At 15.5% G+C, this 1,105-nt stretch overlaps 1 protein-coding gene across 1 annotated transcript in view; it reads right to left on the minus strand.

Moving 5' to 3' along the window:
* Positions 1 to 879, minus strand: part of PGAL8A_00332000 (RNA polymerase subunit, putative) — a gene marked incomplete at both ends in the record, with an annotated part of 2,202 nt that extends 1,323 nt beyond the window's left edge. Inside the window, 4 exons of the mRNA XM_028672349.1 lie at positions 36 to 139; positions 240 to 303; positions 387 to 570; positions 769 to 879. Of these exons, the coding sequence (XP_028528910.1) occupies positions 36 to 139; positions 240 to 303; positions 387 to 570; positions 769 to 879 (463 nt within the window). The remainder of the gene's footprint in view (positions 1 to 35; positions 140 to 239; positions 304 to 386; positions 571 to 768) is intronic.
* Between the last annotated feature and the right edge of the window lie 226 nt (positions 880 to 1,105).

Raw genomic sequence — 1,105 nt, forward strand, 5'->3', positions numbered from 1 at the left:
AATTTTTTTTTTTTTTTTTTTTTTTTTTTTTCTACCACTAAAATATGTATCTAAAATTCTCACTCTTATCAACTCATTTTTTGTATAAAAAAATTTAATTCCTTCATAATTCCAATACCATTCTTTCTTTTCTTCATCACTATAAAAGAAAAAAAATGAATAATTTTTTTTTAAATCATATTGAAAAATTTCCTTAAAACTCATTAAAAAAAAAAAAAAAAAAATATATATATATTTACAATTCTTTAGGTTCTCTTAAATTTGCACAATTAACTCTTATATTTTCAAAAAAACCTAAACTTACTAAGAATAAAAAGAAAAGCTATTTATAATTATGTGATTTAAAATATGAGTAAAAATATAATAATCTAAAATAAATAGTTAACTTATTATTCCATTATAATCAGAACTTTTAACATATCCTTCAATAATTTCATTTTCAAATGGTTGAAAAAAGACTAAACGAAAAATTACTTTAAATCTAATTTCACCACTTCCTATCAATATTTCTTTATTTTTTATTTCTAATATATCATATAAACCAACACAAAAACCAACATTTTGTAAAACCTAATAAAGCATACGGATGTAATATTTTATAAATAATAGTTGTATAAATTACAATTTTTTTGAATGAATAAAAAAAAACTTAATATTATTTAATTTGGCAAATATGCCTCTTACTTTATATATTTTTTATTATTCTCTCTATTTATATATATATATATATATGTATATTATTTTTTTTTTATTTGTTATAAATTTTACTTTATCAATATATTTAGCTCTTAATAAAAATTCAATTACACTTTTTATTTCTTCATCTTTAAAATGAGCTTCAATATTTAGTACATCTTCAATACGAAAAAGTGAAAACATTATATTTTAAAAGTTATATAGAAAAAGTTAAAAAATTGATATCATATTAAAAGAATATAGTTGCATCAGAAAAAAAAAAAAAAAAAAAAATATTAATTATTCATTCTTTACTAATAAAAAAAAATTTTATAAAATTTATTATTTATTTTATTTTTTTTTTTTTAAATGGAAAATTTAGGTACTTTTTTTAAATATAAATATATGTATATATAAAAAAAAAAAAAAA

Source organism: Plasmodium gallinaceum, assembly GCF_900005855.1.
Source record: "Plasmodium gallinaceum strain 8A genome assembly, contig: PGAL8A_v1_98, whole genome shotgun sequence".
Taxonomy (NCBI): Eukaryota; Apicomplexa; class Aconoidasida; order Haemosporida; family Plasmodiidae; genus Plasmodium; species Plasmodium gallinaceum.